A 21,571-nucleotide genomic window follows, 5' to 3' on the forward strand; every position below is an offset into this window, starting at 1 on the left:
GGCTAAGAACGGGAGGGGGGTTGTGTGGATACCGGAAGCATCGCAAGGCGGATGTCTTACCCTACGGGGCTGGGATGATCACATCAGGCGTTGAAAAAAGTAAATGTCACGCGGGACTCTGCGATGGAGCTGAGTGGGAGTCTGTCCGTCTCTCCCAAGTGGACCAGACCGGAGTCCGTAACTTAACCTAAGTCTGGGGTATGAACTAAAATGAGTACACTAAGGGAGCTAGGAGTAACTCTGTTGTTGCGAGCAACACTGCCGGTAGTATGTTGTTTTTCTATTGCCTCCAACCAAGCGACATTTACAAATTGGCTCTGTAAAATGTAGATCTAGGCGCGGGGTTTGCTTCCGCGAACTTGGTTACCTTGTTTAGAGGGCAAGGATGTAGGACATTCAAGATGTCCGTATGAGGCCTGCAGCGAAGGCAAAAGCCGAGTTAAAAAATTACCGATGTAAATGACTACCGAGGCATTTACATCGGTGGCATCCTAACCGAGGCCTGGCGTATTATGTGATGTATAATCAGTTGATAGTCTATAAGACGAATTCCGTTAAAACCCATTAGGGCAAGGAGGGGGGGTGGTAACCGGAATTGTCACAAGGTGGGCGTCTTCCCCTACGGGGGTTGGGATGATCAGTTCAGGCAGTTTCTTTTATGTTACTAGGTGCGGTAATTTTGTAGAAAAAGTGAATATGTCCGAAGGAAGTCTAAAGCAAAGGCGTTAGCTCAGATTTTATTTATTTTAAATTTCTGCCGAAGCATTTGCATCGGTGACATCCCGACTGAGGCCTGGCTGGTGGCTGTGAGATGTAATCAATTAGAGGGTCTGAAGACGACCTCCGGTGAAGACCTTCAGGGCTAAAAACGGAGGGGGTGGTATCGCAACCGGAATTGCCACAAGGTGGGTGTCTTCCCCTTCGGGGTTGGAATGGACACTACAGGTCTGAGTCTATCATTTGTCTAGCGGTAGCAGCTCGTGATGCACGATACCCTTCCAATCCTACCAGACGATAGCATAACCTTCCTGGGCATGAGACTGTGGAGCTTCTCTTCGCTTCGACCGCGATCTTTCTTGCACATTGTTGTCATAGGTTATCCACTTCATCACTCGTGATCATTCGCTTCAGAAACGGCTGGATTTCGTTAAGTTTCGCAGATAGAAATATGATCTAGGGAATTTTTTTGCGTCAGATCATGTGTCACCCAAAAGTTGAACTTCTTTTGTAGCCAGCTTTCTCCAGATGGTTTAACGCTGTTTGGTGATGGATGTATAAGTCATTGACGACGTCATAACTGCTTACATCACGGTATCCTCGAATTTTGCCAGAATATCATTCACTTCTTCCATGATTGGTCGCCCGTTGCGAGGAGCATCTTGAATATCACAATTTAAAAAATAAAGCGACTGAACCATCTTTTGGCTGTTGCTTTTGATTACCAACTCGTGTCTTGTTCATAAACACCGCAAATTTCTTCGCAGGTCTGCTAAGCATTTTCGCCTTTTTTCGAAATAATCGAAATAAAATTGTAAAATATAGTCCAGTTTTGCGAAAAGTTCATTCATCTTCACGGAGTAAGTAGAAATCCAACAATTTTTGCAAAACTGTTGGAGTAGCTTCAACTGCCAGCTGTCAAATGACATTCGGCCTGACCCACTGTGAGATGTACTCCCTGAGATTTGGGATGCTTACTCTATCTCATGCGCAAAACTACTTTTTAAACTACCTATTATATACAGGGTGTCCCATATAAAACGCAACCCAACCTTATATTGGTAGGTATTGAAATAATAAAAAGGTATGTGTAAATGTAAATGTAATTTTTATTATTACCATCCATTACCTTACATTTAGAGTAAATGTTGGAAGTGGCCGCCATCTTCTTGAATACAAGCTTCAATTCTTTTTACAGCGTTTCTTGCAACGTTTTTCAAAGTTTCTAGCTGGATATTTAATACAGCTTGTTCAATATTGACTTTCAATCGTTCAAGTGTTCGTGGTTTGTTGCTGTAGGCTTTTTCTTTGAGGTAACCCTGTAGAAAAAAAGTCAAATCTGGAGATATTGGTGGCCACAACCCTGGACCGATAACACGATTACCAAAGAATTCCTCGACGAAATCAGAAGTTGAACCTCCGTAGTGCGATGTCGCACAGTCATGTTGTAGCCAACATTGTCTGTCTTCCTCTTCCAAGAGTGCGATGAACTGAAATAAAATATCCTGATATCGTTCTGCATTAATGGTATACTCGAAAAAAATAGAACCGATTATTTTCTTCCGCGATTTCGCGCACCACACGCCCGACTTCTGCGGTTGTAATTGTTTTTCGTGATAAACGTGGGGATTTTCAGCACTCCAAATTCTACTGTTTTGGCTGTTTAAGTAGCCATCCAAATGAAACCGTGCTTCACCTGTGAAAAATAACGAATCCATAACATTAATTCCCTCGCGCAGAAATCGACGGAACCGTTGACAATATTGTAGCCGTTATTCTTTGTCGGGCTCAAGAAGTCGATGAACCGTTTGAATGCGACAAGGTCGTAATCGTAATTGTTTGGTCGCCCGATAAACAGTTGATTTACACAAATTAATTTCATTAATAAATTTAATGAAGGCGAGGCGAGTAATCGGTCTTTGATTTCAGCGACAAATCTTGCATTGCAACCGCTAATTTCGTACTGAAGTACGACTCAACAATGAAAACACGTTCATCTAGCAATCATCTAACGTAAGAATCAGCACCTCAAATCCACCAAAATATACCCAAAATACAAATATAGCCCACCAAAAATATAGTCATATTCAGTGCCTTAAAGTAACACTCTATTCTAGGTTTGACTTAGTAAACAGCATTACTTTCATGAAAAACACTTCTGATTAGTGTCGACTGCGTCTCAAATATTTTATATTTGTTACAGACATAAGAAAAACTGGACTAGATAAAATAAACAATTAATTGGTTAAGTGTAAAATAAACGATGCTAAAGTTTTAGTATGACAAATAAAAATATTAATGTAGTTGGATCTGAAACCACGAATTCACCTCAAAGTTTTACTAAAATCTAATTACGAGAATTGTAGTTTGTTACAATTCAACTGTACTTTTAGAACTGTACTTTTTCTAAATTTAAACGTACGATACACAAAAGCGATAATCTAGAAACTTTTGAGAACTTAATTACTGTATTAGAGCCGGCAAGAGTTAACTAGTCGAAACAAAAAGGCCAACAGCAAACGCTTTTATCGGAAAGGATTTATTTATTGAAGTATTTCGTACTATAATTGCACTCAGCTGTCTTTAGATATTTCAACAATGTACGAGCTTGTGACGTCACGTGCTGACACCTCATTATTATTTTCAAAAACATTACTTTTGCGAGTAATTATTATTTTTATTTCATTTTTCGACTTACAAATCATACGAGCGCCCAAACAATACATTTATGTTGTGTGTTCAATTCTTTCCAGTTGAGTTGTTTATATGTATAAAAATGCTTAATAACTCAATCTTGACAACAATAACAATCCGTTAATCGATCACTAATGCTCTGATTGGTATTACGTACAGGCCTACAAAAATTTATACATGCAGTTAGAAATGATGCCTTTCGTCACGATTATATTTAGATCCGTCATTCGTAGTATACTATGTGTGTATAAAGAAATAAACTTTACACCAATCTATATCTTGTTCGGTGAAGATAATCGGATAGCGATGATTTTGCGGGGTCATATTATTTTATAATTACTCATTGTTTTTTTCAAATTTTTTGTAATATATTATTTTTTGTTTTATATTTGTTTGTGTGTTATTAGTGTGGTTTGTTATGGTATAATTTAAATCCGTAGTTAAGAAAAAACCTTAGGAGTCAAATTATCAATAATGTTTATGATTTTATGAAAAAAAGAAGCTGTGAAAGTAGGTAAATTAACTGACGACAAACATATAATTGACATTCAAAAATGCGAAGAAAGAACTGCTGCTGCTTGTGGGATATCAAGAACACAGGTTCAAAAACTCGGAAAAAAGACATGATTCTTCAATCAAAATCCCAATCGTGTTCTTCCAGCTCGCCGAAAAAGTATAAACGACGTTCGAAAACTGTCAGTGGACTGGACAGTTTTGATTTAGGTGTAGTTAAAAGAACAATTAATTAATTTCATTCAAAGAAGCATAAATTATCCACTTTAAAAAAAAATAAGGTAAGAACTTCAATCATCTACTGGTTTTAAAGGCAGGAATCAACTTTAGTTGTTAATTTGAAAGAGATACGTTTCAAATGGTGTAAAACTGAAAATAACAAAAACTTTTAATTGGGAAATCCGTATCAGGCGGAAGAAAATTGAATATTTGAAGACAAATGGCAAAGTATAAACAAAGCAATGCTACAAAGTTCGCATTGTTCGACGAAGTCGTGGTCTGATGGTATTGTTGAGGGACTTCATGTGCCCGTTAATAAATGTGACCGTTTAATAGTAATTCATGCTGAAGGAGAAGTCGGTTTTATTCCGAAGCATTACTAACTTGGAAAGCCAGTTCGAAAAGTGGCGACTACTATGACAACATGAACACAGACAATTTCATGAAATGGGCGGGTGAAAAATTGATCTTCCACCAATGTCAGTAGTAGTTGTTGATAACGTCCCTTATCACAATACAGGTATTGATAAAACGCCAAATTCTAACTCCACAAAAACAGATATAACCCCGATTGGCTGGAGAAAGCCCATATTCCGTATAGTTAAAAAATGATGAGACCACAGTTATATGGATTAGTAAAGTTACGTAAAACTAAGTACATAACTATCCCGTGGATAAACTTTTTAAAAAACATAGGTTTTCCACCGTACCATCCTGATCTGAATCGATCGAGATAATATGGTCAGCCGTAAAAAGACATTTGGCGAGTCTAAACACAGCATTTTCTTTCATAAATGTTGAAAAATTAACTACAGAGAAAATTAATTCCACGAATGAAGAAGACTGGAAACTCTATTGCGAATAAAATAAAAAAATATTGAAAAACTGGAACCACTGATAGATGAAATGACAGAATGTTATATTATACGTGTAGACTCTGATAGTGAAAGTGAAAATGAAAGCGACAGTGAAAGTGATTCGTTTAGCGAGGATGGTAAACTTGCTAGAAGTTTGAATTAGATGAACGAAGAAAATTCAAGTAAGCTTTTATTTATTATTAAAAATTAATAACTTAGTGCAAATAAAGGTTATAAAATAATTAATTACGTATTGTTTATAATTAATAAATGTAAATATGACAGTTATAAACGCATAAAATATGATAAAATGAAATACTTCGATACTTTGATACGTGGAGTTGATGTTTTCAGGCCGAGTAGTAATACGCGGTCTGCTCGTGACGTCACAAGCTCGTACGTTGACTGGGCCAAGTATACATCTTTAAAGTTTTAATCCGGAAAAGTCCACCGACATATTTCTACGATTCAGTGTTTTCCACCAATATTTACGCACGTTAATCGGTTAGTGGAACTACTATATTATAACTTAAATTATTTATTAATTTAGTTTTTACTTAAAATATTCATATTTTAAAGAATATAAATTGTGGTGTGATAAATCTGTCATAATACAATTTTAACTACTTGTAGAAAAAAATCAATTCAGAAATTTCAAAAAGATAAATAAAAATATTACAATGAATAAATAATTTTTTTGGTACGATTAGCCTTGAAACTTTATCAGATCATCTGGTCCTCTTAACGAGCTAATCGTACCTCCAAAATTATTTATTAACGCAGTTTTCATAATTTTATTTCTATTTTCAAATCAATGTCATGGGACACAATATCTAGCGGAGGTAGATATCACAATTTTTTATGATCTGTTTTATTTATTTTTGCCTAATCCTTGCAAAACATTACTGACTATTTCGCAAAGTAAATTTGTTAAAATTTGATATACGAGGTCTTGATAGAGGGTCCCAAGAACCGAAGAAGGGCGCCGAGAACCATTGGCCTAGGTTAATCACATTTTTTGGTGTAAGGTTTAAATTTACGGTTATTTCAAAATAGCTGTGCTTAAAATCGATCTAAACTGATCAATTAGTTATACACAAATGCTTACAGGCAGCAAAGCTTATGGCGCATTGTAGTAAAATATAATTTTAATCTTAAAAAAAGATAAATAAAATACCACAACGATATCAGATGTACAAAAATAATAAAATTCAATAATTTTACCGTACTCCAAATATGAAACTTATTAATTCATGGATGGAGAAGGTTTTCAAATCCGGCTGAGAAAAAAAAGTAAAAACACTGGAAGCGTCGTCAGTTAGTGAATAATCAGTTGAGGCGATTCAAGATAAGTTTACTCGATCATCCGGTCAACAGTGAGACAAGCTTCACGGCAGATGATCTTCCCAAATCAGCTGATTCGTTTGTCCTACTTTTTTACTAAATGTACCAAATTGATCAAATTTTGTTTTAATGTTAGAGGATTACCGTCGGTAATCTCGTTCTATTGTTGAAAGATATTGGACTAATAAAAAAATACTTTCTGCCGTACATATACTCGCTCTCGTACAAATCTTTTATTCCCTGTCTATAGACATTACAAAGTTGTGTAAGGTACGATCATTTTTGCAATTTACTCTTAAATAAGAGCCCCGATAGACGTATTCCTGCCAGCCCGAAAGGACATCAGCGGACGGACTGAGGGGGAATCACGCCGGAGTACGAGGCTCTAAAGCTTAATCTCCCACGGTCAGACCCGGTAAATAATTTTCACGCTGGTCCATAAGGATAGGAACGCAAATCACCAAATCCGTCCGTAAATAAAACTTAAAATTTGTAACCGCCTCTAAATAACCCATGAAACCCGCCCGATAATAGAAAGATACAGCAGCAAGAGACATTGTCCAGGCTCTGAGATCTGCAGGGAGAAATATTGAAACTCCCGCTATTCTTGGATTCCGTTCCGTTAAATAAGACAATATATAGTATTACTGTTTAGACCACCGGGTTGGTCTAGTGGTTAACGCGTCTTCCCAAATCAGCTGGTTTGAGAGTCGAGAGTTAACAGCGTTCAAGTCCTAGTATAGCCAGTTATTTTTACACGGATTTGAATACTAGATCGTGGATACCGGTGTTCTATGGTGGTTGGGTTTCAATTAACCACACATTTCAGGAACGGTCAAACTGAGAATGTACAAGACTACACTTCATTTTTTACACTCATACATATCATCCTCATTCATCCTCTGAAGAATTATCTAAACGATACCGGAGGCTAAACAGGAAAAAAAAAGGCAAGAAGGGATCACATACGCAATCGAAAGCATAACACGCAAATACTGGAAGATGAGTGAATACTGCCTTGCCGTGTCGATGTTCTCTTTGCCGCGGATGTCGAGATTTATTAAAGTAAAGAGAAAAACTTAACTGTTTAAGGTATGTTTCTATAAAAATGTGATTAATTATCTTTGTTAATAAAAATAATATAATACATTATAAACGAAGTAATCTTTTATGGAAACCTTGTATGTTGGTATTGGAAATGTATATGCAAAACGCTTTAATGAACGAATAATTTCCAGTTTAAATAAAAAATAATGATATTTAATTTAAAATTATGACTAAACCAATACCGCTCCAAAAAATTTCGTTAATGATAATAAAACATCAAAATGTATCATTTTTATCGGAATGAAGGTACATACTAATAAAGCTTATTACAAATTCTGTTCTGTATACAAACCGCATTATCATACAAGCGTTAATATATTATCTGTTTAAGTATAAAACATATATAATTTAGATTTAATTAAAACTTTAAAAGTACAGTATACAGATAAAATCTCGAACACGATCTTATGTATATAAACAGTAACATGAAATATTGCAATCTATAAATAATATTAATATTTCATGAACAATAAAATATTAACGCCATGTATACCGTATTTATGAAAAGTTTATTTTTTATTTTTATTTTTTTTTTATAATAAATTAACTGCTGGTTCTTTTTTTAATTTCGAATTTTTTAATAACTTATAGGTTAATTTAGCACCGACATAAAAAAAAGCTCCATAAAAGAAAAAAAGTTGTAAAATCGTACTTCTTAATTAACAAAAGAAAAAGAATATAAAAAATGATGTAAACTTAACAATCAAACGTCAGCTTAGGATATTTAAAATATCGAAACAAAATAATTTTTGTTATCCATTACCGATCCAATATTACACAACGATTGTAAAAAAAAAAATCAGCAAAACAAAGAAACCCCGCTTAGAAAAAAGCAATATCAAAAAATAAAAATAAAATCTTTTTTCAATATTCTTGAAAGTCTTTTAGAGATCTTTGCCAAATTAAAAAGAAAAACCTACAAATTAATTAATTAGTTATATTAGATTTTTTATTTTTTATTTAAAATACGGGTAGACAAATAAAAAGAAAGCCTACATGAGAAAAAACCCGTTTGCAAGAAACACAAAAGTGAGAAATCGTGATCTTGATAAATCAAGTTACATTGAAGACAACGTAGAGATTCCAAAAGAAACTCTCTTAATACAGAAATACATTTTTTTTTTACTCAATTTTCCTACTAATTTTCAAAGAAAATTTTTTAATCATCAGAATGACATCATAATGCTTTAAAAATTTAATACTATAAGCGAAGATTATAAATTAATATATAATATATTTTCTATGTAAATGATGAAACGTTTAATTTGAAAAAATATTGCGATTAAGTTATCTAGAAAAACAAATAACCTAAGCAAAAATTAGGAAAAGGTAGGTTTAAGCCTCATCCTTTCCACCGTTTATTTGATTAGACGGGTTTTCTAAACTACAAGATATTAAATATTATTATATAGAGGAAGGTATTAAAAAAAAAGATAAACGTAGCCGAAAAAGAAAAAGAAAAACGAAAACGGTAATGTAACGTATAAAAACATTAAGATTAATTAAATCCAGTATGTTTTAATACTAATGAAAAGTTTTAACTAACACGAAAACCAAGATAGATGTTTATTATATAATATAATTCTACAACGTTTAAGTTAAGTATCCTTTTATTCTCTTAACGATAAATTTCATCGCTTTAAAATTAAGAAAAAAAAACCACCTGATTACACATAACATGCTTAAAGTTTATCTTTAATCAATTTTAAAAAAATATTCAGTACAACAAAATCACCAATAAAAAAACCAAATCCGATAATCTTCATAAAACAAAAAAAAAAAACTCGTTATTTACAAGAAATTAATTAATATATTTATTATAAAACCAGAATAAAGAAGAAAAGTTTTAATTTTTAAACGTAAATTAAATACTCCTAAATTTATTTTAAACAGATCAATATCTGTATAGAATACAAAAAATAAATAAAAATTTAAATCTACTTTCATTAATTTTGCCAAATATAGATTTCATTCATAATACTATTTTAATAACATAGTATTATTATTACACCTATAATTTTGAGAACCATTACAAAAGAAAAAACTAATAAACTGGCTATTTGTAGAAGCAAACTATTTATTTGAGTTTAATGTCTACTAATATCATATTTTTCCTGAGTTGGGCTTGCCTAAAACATAATCGTCTGAATGTACAAACATATCTGTTTCCCTCGCAAATTATGATCCCGTTAACTGCATCTCATATAAGCTCCATTACGGTAACGATATTACATGTAACAATTGGGCATAAGCGACGATTTGGCAATGTTGCGTCCGGTCGAGTAGTATAATAATAACGGTTTGTTATTTTGACTATAGCGTTATTTTACAATTACAGAATAAGTAATGCCGTTACAATAATTTAATTTCTTTCAGTCGATCGCATTTCAGATTATTTGATATTTCAAATAACTGAAATACATACTAGTTTTTTTGTTACTGTTTTATCATAACGTTTTAAGTCACAGCAATATATCATAGATCGTCAAAAAAGTAATCTTAAAAAAAAAGATAAGTATTAATTGAAATTGTAAAATAAATAAAGGGCTTTTTCAGATGAAACGCGTTTTCATTTAATTTTTTGTAAGCAAAGATCTCGTAATGTGAGAAAATCGCTAGCAAAAACCTTAATAAGAAAAGCACGTTAATCCGTGCTTAATATATCCCGTAACGAAAATGCGAGGATAAATCCAAACTTGAGACTTGGAAGAGTGATGATAGTTGAGCTAGATGACAACCCATGTGGGAGGGCGTACCGGATCTTAATGAAGAGATTCGGCGTCCCCCTCCCACTGCTTTCAAGCGTACAAGTTAAAAGAGTAATAACGAACCTCTTTGTAATTAAAAAAACCAAAAGGGTGGTTGCGCCGTGCTTCGAGATGAGACGTTTCTCCGTAGATGAGCTTCGTTGGGCGGCCTCACAGATCAGCCCCGATAAAAGTCCGGCGTCAGACGGTGTCCCAGGAATACTGCTTAAGGAGCTAACGTCGATCGTACTAGAGATCTTAAATGAGGCGCTGACGACGGGCAGATTTCCTTTGGCATGGAAATCGGAAAGATTACTACTCGTCCCTAAGCCGAAGACGAACGATCCGATTCCGGCCTATCGACCGATATCGGTTTGCTTAGCATTTCTCCCGCCACCATCCCAATCGGTAGCCCTAAAGGATAAGACCAAATGTCTGTGCCACAAACGTCTACTGAGCCTCGAAACGGTTTAGCGACCGGTGTCCTAAATAGCTCCTAGACCTTACGTAACGGCGTGAGCGGACTAAACGCGGTGCCTTACACCATCGGCTTACGCGTCCCAACCGCTCACTTGTCATATATTTACTAAAACGGGTAGACGCATCTCGTCAACTATTAAAAATATAGATGACATCCGTAAATTAAAATTTTGTTTAGACAGCAATTAGGTGCCACGTGTAGGTCGCTGAATGCCAGCAAGTACCTGTCCATCATGTTAATGCGCTTGGAGCCCTAATTGGCTGGTGGTCAGCCGTACATCTCAAGATTAGCTTCCCGCATCAGTGCGGTAGGTCGGTGGGCAATTTTGAATGGAAAGATGAGAAAATCGGACGGAAAAAATTATAAACAAATCAAGTCCAGTTTAAAATTAAGAAACGATGTCGGTATGTGAAAAACCGGCTAAATCCGTGCCAAAGCGTGGAAAAGGAATGCCAAAGGCGAACGTGTATTGTATTAGAATTAATTTTTTAATGATTTTGTAATAAATATCTGTTACTATGAAATGTGTTCACATTAATTTGCACACTACTGAAAGCTAGCTTCCCTCTCGACAAAACTTACCGTACAACTCCGGAAAATACGGGAAGAATGTATAGCTTTATAAAGACAGCCAATTTCAACTTTCTTTTTTGTTGGTATCTGAGTAAGTTTAATACTATTCACTTATTTCTAATGCGATTATTTTTTTGAATTTAATTGGAATTTTTGGAATTTATTTAATTGGAATTTTTTCAGATATACCACGTATTTCTAAATAACAAGCAATTTTAATTTTTATACTTTTGAATGTACAAAATAATAACAATACAAAGTAATATTATTATTATGAAATAATAAACACGTTAAAATTTATTAATCGATTAATTCGACTGAAAAAATAACATAATATTAAATAAGTAAACACATGAATAGGTTAATTGTTTGTAATTACACGGATTTCTTTCAAGTACTTTCGGTCATTCGACCATCATCAGGTAAATTTTTACTTCTATTTAAAAATATTAAAATTAAAATTAACATAAATAGATTAATAAGTTAAAAAATAAATAAAATCGTAACAACCGGTCGTCATAATGTAAGGGTAACTACGTCCGTTATGTAGAAAAATCGGTTATAATAATCGTATACCTTTAGTAAAGTAACTAGTACCACTCTTTGTAAAAATACCTCACTATATCACAAAAAAACAAGAACAGTACTTGCCTGGTTAAATAGTTAGGGTTTTCAAGTAATACTTTGTGTAACATTTAATCTTTTTGGATTAATTAAAGCGTAAAACTGCTGTCAAATTAACATTAAAATAAATAAAACAGAATAAAATCAAATTATTTAAAACGAATTCTCACTAAAGAAACAAATTGTTTCTTTAAGAATGAGCTTTTAAGAAATCTCGAAAGTCCCGGCGCCTTAGAAGCAAATTTAAAGCTTGGTGAAGACGGTTAAATAAAATTAAAACAATAAAAATTAATCGATCAAATATATTTCAATAAAAAAAGGAATGAAACGCGTTTTGCTAAACAAAAACTTTAAAACATGAAACAACGTCTTTTTGTAAAATAGAATTCGAACCACTTGTTTCAAATTCCACTGCGAGACAAATCTATACTATTACATTTCCAGCCGAATAAGTACGCTGGAATGAAATCGATATGAAAATGATGCCAAAATAATAAATAGTATAAATGTTATTTACATTTGACATTACTTCAGGATATAAAAAACAAAATCACGTAGCCTGGGTATTAAAAAAAATAAAAATAAAAAAAGTAAAATGTTGACGACCGTCTTAAGTTATTTAAATATAATGTACTGAAGCAAGAGTAAAAAATAAAATATCTATCCAAACAATGACAACGTACTGTAAAAGGAGAAAAAAGCAAAAGCAATATAACTGACCCATTACACCAAACTGTTGCGGCGTGACAGGCTGAGCGCCCGCAGTTACTTCACTTGCCGGTCCACCAGACAGAGAAACCGATGCGTTGGACATTTTATCAGAAAAGCCGGATAAGATAGATCCTTGGCGATGAAGACTTCGAATTCCTGGACTTCCACTACGACGACCACTGGCCTCTTTATAAAAAAAAGAAAAAATTTAAAATTAATTGTATTTCAAACATTAATTAAATAAAAGAATTAATTATAATTTAAGTACAGTCAACTTCATATATAATAAATCATTGAAAAGCTAACCCTTATGAAAAAATATTGAAAAAAAGTTATCCGATAAGTCAGTAAATTGTTGCAAAGTTTTCCCAGCTTCGCTGAACAAATTAGAAGAAAAAATTAAGTGCAGTATTAAAGTATGTAAATACGCAATTAAAAAATTCTTTTCAAAATATCTTCTACTCTGAGTAAAATTTTGAGATACGAAACCCATGATTTTGATGATCTTCTCAACTTATTGACCGTTTATAACCAAAATTGAATTGTATCAATTACCTATATTAAAAAAAAAAATTTTCATAAAAATCTATTTAATTTAGTATGAAGACATCAAAGTGACAAGATTTATTTGAATCATCTAAAATTAATACAAGTGCTGACTTTAAGTCCAGAAACAACTAAAGAGAAAAACTTTTTTTGGCCCCATCTCTTTTGCTTTGCTGCATCAACTTTCCTTCTTGTAGGTATGCTGCAGTCAAAAAAAAATTCAAATGCATTTCTCGATGTTTTATGATTCTGAAACCCCCCCCAACGGGGAGTAATGTTCGTACGAACATTAGCTGCCATATGTGGCAGTTTCCCGAGATTCGTCAGTTACATTATACACTTAATATGTGTATAGTACACAAAACTTCGTCATTCTTAATAGACGTCAAAAAGAAGAGGGTTATGCAATTCGACCATACATATTAAATACTAACTCCCCGTCGCAGCTTCGCCTGCGCAATATACTTGCGTTTCCCGTAGCGATCAATTTTTTTTCATTTTATGTTTTTTAGTCAAGTAACCGGAGGCAGGTGCAGTCAGTCACAGATATAGTAACGGTGGCAGTGACTAAATTGGTTGAACCACAGCGCCGCCACCCTTAAAAAATTGAAATTACAAAAACCTTTTAATTTTCTGATTTTTCAGAAAATATTTATCTGAAGAGTATTTGCATGCCCAAATCTACTGAATATTTCGTTTACTATAGTCTAGTTTGGGAAAATTTTAAATCATTCTTCATGATTTAATTAATGATTTTTCAGAAAATATTTATCTGAAGAGTATTTGCAAGCCTAAATCTACTGAATATTTCGTTTACTATAGTCCGGTTTGGGAAAATTTTAAATCATTGTTCAAAAATCTTTTTACGTTTCAAAAACCTACATATTGGTTTACTGACATGAAGATTAAATTTACTAAAATTCAGGTTAATTTCTTCAACTGTTACCGATAAATTAAAAAAAAAAAAAAAACGGTTTCAAAAAAAATTCAAAAATCCATTTTAATCCTTGAAACTCGAAACATCAAAAAAGTCAAGAAATTGGTTTTTAAATATTCATAATCACACAGCTCTCACAGTGATACACATTCACAGTTCACAATTCATAAAAGTTCGTGCTCAATAGGCAAATTCTCCACTCCCCCATTACTATATATATGTATATATATATGTAGAGGTTTTTCGAGATGAAATATATCCAGAAACCTTCTAAGTTATGCCAAGAAATAAGGGTAATAATTTGGTTGCGAATAATCGAGTAGTTTTGTTTTTTGTTTATCCCGAACAAACAAAAACCCTCTTTCTCCTCATGTAAGAGTATAGATATAGATATATATTTTTTATGTCTAATCCAGTCATACATTTTTATCAGCAGCATCAGTTTTGATGATTCTTTTTTAAATCATAGATGAGTTATTAGCAGTGGTCCCGTTCCATTGTATTAGGCTAACTGGAAAAAAAAAACGGTAAAACGTGACTTCATTGCGCGCCTATTAAATTACATACACACATTTTTTTAAATGAAAAGTAGAAAAAATGTTATTTCATTATTATATCTGATATTTTTTCATATTATTTTTTTACATTATTGAATTATTTATTGTAATTTTTTTTTTTACAATAAGAGGTTAATAATTGTTAATAGATCAATTTAAATTTAAAAAAAATCTCTTTCGGCACGTCGAAAGGCGGAGGTAGATTTCACCAGTGATAAGTAGGGGATAAAAACGATTTCCATCTAAAGGTTAAGAAAAACTTCAAATTTACTCAATACGACAGCGGTTGCATCTGAAAAAAGTTTAGCATACGACAAGCCCAATCTTTTTACAATTCCATCAACATTTTAGTTATCCCTTGCTGTAAGGGTTGATCATATCAAAAATTGTTTCAGATAAAGGTTTTAGGCAATGTTTAGAGGATTAACGACAACTTTAAATCGATTCGATACTATGCCTATTAAGGGAAGTAAGATTTTTTTTGTCTTCGAAACCCCATTTTTCCCCTCCTAGCATAGTTAGATAGTAAGGCCCTTTACTTAGATAGTTTTAGGCCCTCACTCAAAGAACAGAAGGAACTGTAAACGGATCCGACATCTTAATAAGAAAGTTATAGCGATATTTTGTTTTTTCGAAAAAGCTCCCCCATATTCACCCCCATGGTCCGATTTTGCCCATTAACGAATTCGACCGAGATTTTGGGTCGTTATATTTTGTGTCAATTTGAAAGTGATTAGCGCAAAATTAGGGCAGTTATCGTGTCCATAAGAAAGTGAAGTATACGAGTATATATATATAAATAAATGTACAAACTTTTGAACTGACAGTGGTTTTAGGGTGTGGGGAATGTGAAACGCGAATATATGTCGAAATTTTCCGGAAGTCGAGTCATGGTATCCATTAAAACAGGTAGCTTTCTTTGAAAGCTACCTAAAAAAATGAGTTAAAGTCGGACCGAACCGTTGTTCGGTCCTCCATTGCCTTCCACTTGTAAGATCCAAATATTTCATTAATTAAGATTTTATTTTCCACTTATGATATATCGTTAAAAAACTCTCAATGAGGGCTTACGACTGTATAACAAAAAGTCCAAAATACAATTTTTATTTTTTTTTTATTTTGGACTTTTGGTCCAACCGATTGAAATCAAAAGGATAAGGTGCATAAATAGATGTTACAGTCCTAAATTCAAAATTTCAACCCTACGGCTAATCGTTTTTGAGTTATGCAAGATACATACGTACGTACAGACGTCACGCCGAAACTAGTCAAAATGGATTCAGGGATGGCCAATATGGATATTTCTGTTGAAATCTGAAAACCAAAATTTTTCACGATCACATTACTTCCTTTACTTCGTACGTAGAATTAAAAAATGATCCTGTTTTGCAGGGTATATTTCAGCTTCGACGAGATTACAAAATTAAGAAGAGTAAAATAAAAATTAAAAAAATAAAATTGTACTGACCCCCCCAAAAAAAGTAAAAAAATAAACTGAAAAGAAAAAAAATAGTTTTTTCACAACGCCCTCAATAGAATCTTTGATTTTCTGTAATCCATGCCAAGTTTTAAATTAATTACGAGTACACGAGATACGGATTACGAAATGTATCTGAATTTGGCGACAACTTAAAAAAATAAGTTTACAAATTGTGCTGATGGCGTAGTGGGAAAATTATTTTTTTCTTTACATTGCTATCTCATTTTAAATTTTATTGGAATCGGTTCAATTTTAAGAAAAACGTTTCCATTATTAAATTATATATACTGTAAAATTTTAAATACTCTCACAGTTATTATTATTGTAATTTGCTGATGAAAGATAAGCACGTATAATAATGCAGTTTAAATAATAAGTAATACTAATTTAAATTTTTTCACTGGACAATTTTAATGTCCCGCTCTATAAAAATAACAGTAATGGTAGCGACATAAAATAATATTTTTTTTTGTCTTCAGCCATTTGACTGGTTTGATGCAGCTCTCCAAGATTCCCTATCTAGTGCTAGTCGTTTCATTTCAGTATACCCTCTACATCCTACATCCCTAACAATTTGTTTTACATATTCCAAACGTGGCCTGCCTACACAATTTTTCCCTTCTACCTGTCCTTCCAATATTAAAGCGACTATTCCAGGATGCCTTAGTATGTGGCCTATAAGTCTGTCTCTTCTTTTAACTATATTTTTCCAAATGCTTCTTTCTTCATCTATTTGCCGCAATACCTCTTCATTTGTCACTTTATCCACCCATCTGATTTTTAACATTCTCCTACAGCACCGCATTTCTAAAGCTTCTAATCTTTTCTTCTCAGATACTCCGATTGTCCAAGTTTCACTTCCATTTATATGAAGTGTATGTTTGGAGTGTCGCTTTATAGCGACACTCCAAACATACACTTTCAAAAATCTTTTCCTGAATAAATATTATTATTTCTAAAATAATATAATAATGCCAGACAAATAAAGTAGCTATTTTATTCAGTGTTTAAATGAATTATATTGCAAATACGAAAAAAATTGAAAGTTTCTTTCAAAATTGACATATCGAAGTAATATTTTCAAGCGCCAAAAAAACAAGAAGGCTGAGTGGGATCAATATGTAAAATATCCATCTTTTTAAACTTTATTTTTTGAAGACTGAAAATCCAACTGTATCTATTATTAATGTAAAATTTTTAAAGAAGGGGATCCCGTGGGACTCGACTCAACAATCTTTTAATTTATTTTGTAATCTCAGATGCTTTATCTTTATTCTGAGGGCTGTTATTTAAAATGTTTCAGAAGGTAGAAAGAGGGTTAGAATTGGACCCTCATTTTTTTACTAAAAATTTTCATAATTTTTAGCAATTATAATTTAAGTACAGTATAATTTTGATGATAAAACCATCATTTAATCGACCGAGTCAATTGGGATTCAACCATTTTACCAAACATTTTGATTTTTTTTTTTGTTATACTTCAAATCACACTAATACAGCGGATTCTGGCTAATCGAACCGCTTCGGGACCGGGACCATACGACCCTATAAAGCAATATTAAGGAAAAACGAAAAGATATACACAAATACAGGTCAGTTCATACTAATAAACACTATTTAACTTATTATTTGGAATTTTATTTCTAATTCTAAAAACAACACTTAAATTTCAAAATGATTAAATTGTTTTTGTAATCTTACGTCATTTATAAAAAAACAAAGCTTGATAAACAAAACAGAGAGAGGTACACCTGAAAATAATAGATGTAGGAGGTAACACACAAAATATCTATTATGTCTCTACTTGGATAAATGCTTGAAAAAATTCTTATTTTTACTCGTTTTCTCCCTTTCATAACCTAACATTTTGTAAATTTGGTACAAATTCGCAGTTCTACTAGCTGTCTTCCTTCACTACCTTACTGCGTAAAATACTATTGAAGTCCGTCAATCAAATCGTACTTTGTTTTTAAATATTAATGAATTTATTAAGCAGAACTCTAGTAATCCATAATAAATTCATTAATATTTAAAAACTCTGTAGCTTATTCCCAATAAAAATCTGTGAAAGGTAAAGCCAAAAAAGTTATGAATTCGTTTTCCGGCTTATTATAACCTATAATTTAGTATTACTGAACTTAGAGGATTTCAAAACGTCCAGAAATAAATAAATAAATCAGCGTATTATTTCTTCTTTTTTCATCAACAACGAAACTTAACCTTTGTTATTTACCGTCGTAACATGCCAAAGGAAACTTAAAAAATTAGTAGTACAAATTTAGTTACAAATTTCTTTTATTAATTTAACAATGAATGATCGTGACAAACGATAAAAAGTATATATATTACAATAATGGTAATAAAGATTTTGATTTTCAAACTGCTTATCGTAGAAAAAACTGAATCAATTTCAAAACAACAAAATATAAACTAATTTTAATAATAATCATAAATTCGTTTTATAAATTATAAAAAAACAGCATGTTTTTTGCACCATGATATAGTGAAATAGTAAAAGAGAGCCATTATGCTAAAAATCACGTTGTCTAACGTTACACAGCAACATTAGTCGCACGTTAGCTATTTTAGCGAATAATAAAAAGAATAAGACAATTTGAATCATTGTTACACAATTTTCAGAAATAATGATCCATAACGGCAACTGCAACACAAGATAAATTTTAATTAAATATACAATTATCAGTCTGAAAGCAACCAAGAATACTATGAAAACTATAAAGGAATTTAACATAAATATTGAACCGATGATAAATTAAATACTGAATTTCTCATGAAGAAACAAAAAAATGTACGTCAAATTAAAATAAAGAAGAAAATATGGAATATAAAATGGATCCATAAACGCTTCGTTTACGAGTTACAATTTGAGAAAAATTTCGTTCTGAATTCTATTCCAAGGGTAACGTGAATTTTTATTTTTAAATAACAATTCTTAGAACTTAAGATATTTCATGTGGTTTTAAATCAGGAAAATTGAAAAAAAAACCAAACTAAACCTCTTGTAATTTTCGAAAAAAATTATGGTTAAATGCAAAACAGTTTTTTTAATTTTGACGTAGAATAACTTCGTGAAATTACAAATAGACAAATAAAATTTTAAAACAAAACTTATGAGGAATTTAATTCTGAGAAAATCGATTAAAATCAACCGAATACGGAAAAGGGTAAGAAATCTGAATTGGCCAAAAAGTGGGGAGAGAAATGCTGTATTATGTACGTAGCACCATCATGCACTAATTTGTACTTAGTTATTTGCCGTGAGGCAGGTTCGTTCATGTTCATCTTCATTTTCTCCTATTGCCGGGTAAATTCGTACGTTCATTTATTTCCTTTAAGATCCTATTTAATTTTAAGTTTTTTTCCGGTATCTCATTCTATTGAGCCATCAAAAAATGCACTATTTTTAACCACCTTCTAAAAATGAGGAAGTTTTCAATTCGCACTGTACGTTTATTCGTTTGTCCTGCTATATAACCTTTTTACTAAATGTACCAAATTGATCAAATTTTCTTTTAATGTTAGAGGATTACTGACGGTAATCTCGTTCTATTGTTGAAAGATATTGGACTAATAAAAAAATACTTTCTGCCGTACATATACTCGCTCTCGTACAAATCTTTTATTCCCTGTCTATAGACATTACAAAGTTGTGTAAGGTACAATTATTTTTGCAACGTACTCTTAAGAGCCCCGATAGACGTATTCCTGCCAGCCCGAAAGGACATCAGCGGACGGACTGAGGGGGAATCACGCCGGGAGTACGAGGCTCAAAAGCTTAGTCTCCCACGGTCAGACCCGGTAAATAATTTTCACGCTGGTCCATACCGATAGGAACGCAAATCACCAAATCTGTCCGTAAATAAAACTTAAAATTTGTAACCGCCTCTAAATAACCCATGAAACCCGCCCGATAATAGAAAGATACAGCAGCAAGAGACATTTTCCAGCCTCTGCGATCTGTAGGGAGAAATATTGAAACTCCCGCCATTCTTGCGTTCCGTTCCGTTAAATAAGACAATATATAGTATTACTGTTTAGACCACCGGGTTGGTCTCGTGGTTAACGCGTCTTCCCATATCAGCCGATTTGGAAGTCGAGAGTTACAGCGTTGAAGTCCTAGTAAAGCCAGTTATTTTTACACTGATTTGAATACTAGATCGTGGATATCTGTGTTCTTTGATGGTTGGGTTTCAAACTACACATCTCAGGAATAGTCGAACTGAGAATGTACAAGACTACACTTCATTTACACTCATACATATCATCCTCATTCATCCTCTGAAGAATTATCTAAACGGTAGTCACCGGAGGCTAAACAGGAAAAAGAAAGTATTACTGTTAAAAATAATACATAAATGATATCTGTAGGTTCTCGGGAAAACAGCACAAGCCAATTTCTAAAATAATTGAAGTAAAATTACATTTTACCTATTTTGAGGATGCTCTTTCATATGCAATCGCACTTTTAAAGCTGTTGCCATATGCTTTGCTTCATGCCGTCGGGCGCGACGCTAGACGGTAAAATGTCGCAGGAAGCTGCAGTTCACATACGCACATGCACACGCCACCAAGCCATTTATACCATTTTACTCAGAATCAAATTATCTACCATTTTTGTTTAAAACATTATATGTTTATTGGCCATTTAAAAAGCTTACTTTACGTTAAACATAAAATAGTGTATTTTTCGATCCTAGATTTCTCAAATTTTCAAATTTCAGATCAGATTTCATATAAAACCACTATAAATTTACCACTTAATTTGTGTCCTAAGAATTACAATCTGGCCTAATTTTTCCTGAAGGCGCAGAAATAAGGATGAAATCTTCCCCCAGCCTAAACTCGATAACAAAGCGTTTCCGTATCTATGTATATATGAGTTTTTTTTATTTTCACCACTAGAATATGACTGAAAGTTTGTTACTTTCTTTGCGCATCACCGTAAATAAAGATACATTAGATTTTCTCATAATATTTGCAATGTAGATCTGTTTCGTTAGAACAATACCTGTGTTGTGTGTTTAAAATATAATAGCATGGAAACTACACAATTATTTAAAAACGGAATAAGTAATATATTACGTTGATGTTATGTAAGATAATGAAACATTCCCTACCCCGATCCTTCCACAGATTGTAAACTAATAAATTGTATTTACATACATCATTCATTAGTTAAATTTTATTCGTAATGATAGTTTAAAACAAATTAAAAGTTAATAAATACTAAATAAAAATATAACATAAACCATATTAGGCCTATTGAATAACGAACGAGTTAAACGAATGACAAATTCAATGCCGAACGAGTCACGGCGTAAAACATTTTAACTGAATATTTATACGGAGTATACTCGGTTCATGTCTATAAACTAACATTATTTGTAGGTCCTGTTACAAATAATTTATTACTACTCGCAGAATTTATTACACAATAAAGAAA

At 32.7% G+C, this 21,571-nt stretch overlaps 1 protein-coding gene across 1 annotated transcript in view; it reads right to left on the reverse strand.

Annotated features, from left to right (window-relative positions):
• LOC142319826 (mitoguardin-like) overlaps nt 1-21,571 on the reverse strand; it is a 256,764-nt gene that overhangs the window by 140,183 nt on the left and 95,010 nt on the right. The window contains exon 3 of the mRNA XM_075357498.1: nt 12,597-12,773. Within this exon, the coding sequence (XP_075213613.1) occupies nt 12,597-12,773 (177 nt within the window). The remainder of the gene's footprint in view (nt 1-12,596; nt 12,774-21,571) is intronic.

Source organism: Lycorma delicatula, chromosome 2, assembly GCF_047948215.1.
Source record: "Lycorma delicatula isolate Av1 chromosome 2, ASM4794821v1, whole genome shotgun sequence".
In the NCBI taxonomy this organism is placed as follows: domain Eukaryota; kingdom Metazoa; phylum Arthropoda; class Insecta; order Hemiptera; family Fulgoridae; genus Lycorma; species Lycorma delicatula.